Source organism: Physeter macrocephalus, chromosome 1 (genome assembly GCF_002837175.3).
Source record: "Physeter macrocephalus isolate SW-GA chromosome 1, ASM283717v5, whole genome shotgun sequence".
In the NCBI taxonomy this organism is placed as follows: Eukaryota; Metazoa; Chordata; class Mammalia; order Artiodactyla; family Physeteridae; genus Physeter; species Physeter macrocephalus.
The window spans coordinates 100,346,685-100,348,436 of NC_041214.2; the positions used below are offsets into that span (position 1 = coordinate 100,346,685).

General features: G+C 37.6%; 1 protein-coding gene across 2 annotated transcripts in view; it reads right to left on the reverse strand.

The window, feature by feature from the left end:
- ATP6V1A (ATPase H+ transporting V1 subunit A) overlaps nucleotides 1-1,752 on the reverse strand; it is a 59,789-nt gene that overhangs the window by 30,579 nt on the left and 27,458 nt on the right. For both annotated transcript variants that reach the window (XM_024120054.3, XM_055085225.1), the window contains one exon: nucleotides 382-476. In XM_024120054.3, coding sequence (XP_023975822.1) covers nucleotides 382-466 — 85 coding nt within the window. In that variant the 5' untranslated portion in view covers nucleotides 467-476. The remainder of the gene's footprint in view (nucleotides 1-381; nucleotides 477-1,752) is intronic.

A 1,752-nucleotide genomic window follows, 5' to 3' on the forward strand; every position in this document is an offset into this window, starting at 1 on the left:
TCTTCCCGGACTGGGGCATGAACCTGTGTCCCCTGCATCGGCAGGCGGACTCTCAACCACTGCGCCACCGGGGAAGCCCAACTTTATAGTTTTTTAACCTCACGTTTAACAAAAAAATTAAGACATATAACACCAACTATACATTTATATAATAAACAGGATATCACAAATTAGTACCTCAATAATTATCAAATTTAGATAATAAATGTTACAGTAGCCCTTATGATGGAGGTATTACCTCAGTCTTACAGCAGTTATGAAATCTTTTAAAGACAGAATTTATGTAGGTGAACAGAAACTTGTGTATTTCTGCCTAAAACACCTTGAAAAGACATTAATTGATGTTAGGAATTTTTACTATTGAGATTATGTATTACTTACCAGGTCCTGAGACCCCATGCACATAACCAAACGTGCTTTCTTTATCTTCATCACGTATTTTGGGTAGCTTGGAGAAATCCATCATGTTAACTTACCTATGGTTAAAAAAAAAAAAAAAAAAAATTACGTTATAATTACAAACTTTAAAGCAAAAGAACCAATATAGGTAGTGAACTTTGGTGTATTCTTGAGTTATTACCACTTCTTCAAAGTAAAATATAAAATTCTTAAGATTTGGTTAAAAGTATCTCATTCTTGAATAGTCTACAGTTATTAAAACTCAGAATTATATATTCGTATGCAAGACATTCAATAGAAAATACCCCATGGAATGTAACAGACTGTGAATTCTTGCCAACCTCTTATCTAGCCTGATAACATCTTCCCTCCCATTATTTCTCTGACCTCCTCTCTAACTACTCTTCCCCTTAACCAGGCTGCATAAACACTGAACTCTTTGCCATTACTCAAAGCACATACACATTCTGCCTCAGGGTCTTTGTACATGTTGTTCCCCCTTTCTGGAGTACTCTTCTGCCAGATGTCAGCTTCTATATACCTCCTTCAGGTCTTTACTCAAATGTCCCCTTCTCTGAGAGGCTTCTCTGCCTATCTGCCCATTTATTTAAAATACCTCCCCTCCTTCCCTGCTTTATTTTTTTTATCATCTAACAAGTTATATCTTACATTTTAAAAATGTTTAAATGTAAAATCTACCTTTAAAATATTTCTGGGACCATTTTTCCCTTTTTTCTTTTTTTAGCAGAACACAGAATAGTGTAAGAAATTTAGTTCAACTTCTTTACTTTAGAGATGTGCAATCTGAAAAACCCAAACAATGAACTATTCAAGTCCAAATAGAAAACTGGTTGCAGATCCCAAAGTAGAAAGTTTCTATGTAACTGCTGGTCTAACTTATTACTGACAATTTAATAAAGAAGATAAAATATATGTACATTTGAAAAGCTAAATAATGTCTCCAAACAACCATAAGGTAAAGGTCACAGATCAATATGTAATAAAGTATCAAATAATACACACTTATTTACTAAAAGTTCAAAGATTAGAATGTTTGGGGAAAACACCTTGAAGGTCAGGTAGAATTAGCATAGGAAAAGAAGGAGAGCAAAAGGCATTTCAGGTGGGGAAATAACGAGAACAAAAGGGAAATAAAAGTTTCAGAAGGGCTTGTGGTTGGGAGTCCGCCTGCCAATGCAGGGGACACGGGTTCGTGCCCCGGTCCGGGAAGATCCCACATGCCGTGGAGCGGCTGGGCCCGTGAGCCATGGCCGCTGAGCCTGCGCGTCCGGAGCCTGTGCTCCGCAACGGGAGAGGCCACAACAGAGGGAGGCCCGCGAACCGCAAAAAAAA